We start from the raw sequence: 1,380 nt of genomic DNA, 5'->3' as shown, positions 1-1,380 counted from the left end.
AGCTTCGAGGTTTCGCGCGGTGTCGCCGCCATGAGCGAGCTGGTCAAGACACTCATTTCCGGTACGTTTTTCTCAACCCAGTGGCAATAATTGGCTAATAATTGCAAAAGATTAAGCATGGTGATGGCAAATTCTCTAACGGTGGCGGCAAATGTGCATACTTTTTTTACAATAGATGATGCCGACGATGACGAGGTGCAGGAGATTCCTCTGCCGAATGTCAAGAGCCCTGTGCTCTCCAAGGTGATTGAGTTCTGCAGCCACCACCACAACAACCCCATGCGCGAGATTGAGAAGGTGGGTTGAGATCATTTATGATTAGTATACACATTGTCTAACCTTGTATGTATACATGGCAATGCAGCCCCTCAAGAGCGCTGATATGCACGATGTGGTGTCCGACTGGGACGCCAACTTTGTGGACATTGAGCAGGAAATCCTGTTCGAACTCATCCTGGCTGCCAACTATATGGACATTAAGAGTCTGCTGGACCTGGCCTGCGCAAAGGTAGCTAGCATGATCAAGGGCAAGACCCCTCAGGAGATCCGTGAGACGTTCAACATCGTCAACGACTTTACGCCCGAGGAGGAGGCGCAGATCCGCGAGGAGAACAAGTGGTGCGAGGAGGCTTAAGCTTAAAGTTATCCTGGAGCAGTTAACGACGCAACTCCAAGCGAGACAGTGATGCTGGTATGCAGAGCATCCGTCAGTTGGAAGTCCCATCAGCGAGCATGAAGAAAAGAAAAGCGACAGGACGTCTATGCTGGCTCTGCGGCGTGTGCTCGGTAGCGAATATCGGTGAAAGAAGACGAGGAGGGAGGAGCTTGCAGATCTCTCGACGTGTTTTGAGTTCTTTGGAGCCGAAATGAAAATATCTCGCGCGTTTTATTTTTTTTACGATGCATTAAAATCAAGCAGTTCATTTCGATACTTGCAACAAGGTTTGCAAACCGCTGCTAGATTTTGTTTTGGTGTGGGCACTGCAATACTGTTTTAATCACACACTTGTAATAGAGGACTAAGTAGCGGATTAAGATGTTTCATCCGTAATTGCGCGGCCCCTTTGGGGGAAACAGGGCCACAAACTCAACGGGACGGGTCGCTGGTATAAACGGTTGCTTTGGCAGTCGCTTGTAAGACCTGGCTGCATGAAGAGGCAATGCCGAGTCTGTCGCAAATAGGACTGCGAGATAGAAAGTGAGGCCGCAACCCCACAACTATCCTTCTAGGGACTTCTCTATACTCGAGCAAATACGCAGATCTATTCCTTCTAAACACTTGCGCTCAATCTGCTCCGTTTGGCAAATGACAACTTACGCGGAAACAGTGGCAATAAACGAAAAAAATGACTGGTTGAACGGTATCCTACAATTTTGCCT

At 48.4% G+C, this 1,380-nt stretch overlaps 1 protein-coding gene across 1 annotated transcript; it reads left to right on the top strand.

Moving 5' to 3' along the window:
* Positions 1–30: 30 nt before the first annotated feature.
* On the top strand, positions 31–1,020 carry PPTG_20110 (hypothetical protein; the record flags this gene model as incomplete). Its single annotated transcript, XM_008918746.1, has 3 exons — positions 31–61; positions 176–297; positions 365–1,020. The coding sequence occupies 3 exons, from the start codon at positions 31–33 to the stop codon at positions 632–634; spliced, it is 423 nt and encodes a 140-aa protein (XP_008916994.1). The 3' UTR covers positions 635–1,020.
* Positions 1,021–1,380: the final 360 nt, after the last annotated feature.

The sequence above is a fragment of the Phytophthora parasitica genome, assembly GCF_000247585.1.
Source record: "Phytophthora parasitica INRA-310 unplaced genomic scaffold supercont2.292, whole genome shotgun sequence".
Lineage (NCBI taxonomy): Eukaryota > Oomycota > Peronosporomycetes > Peronosporales > Peronosporaceae > Phytophthora > Phytophthora nicotianae.
Note: the sequence above shows the minus strand (reverse complement) of the source record. Positions and strands in the feature narration are given on the sequence as shown.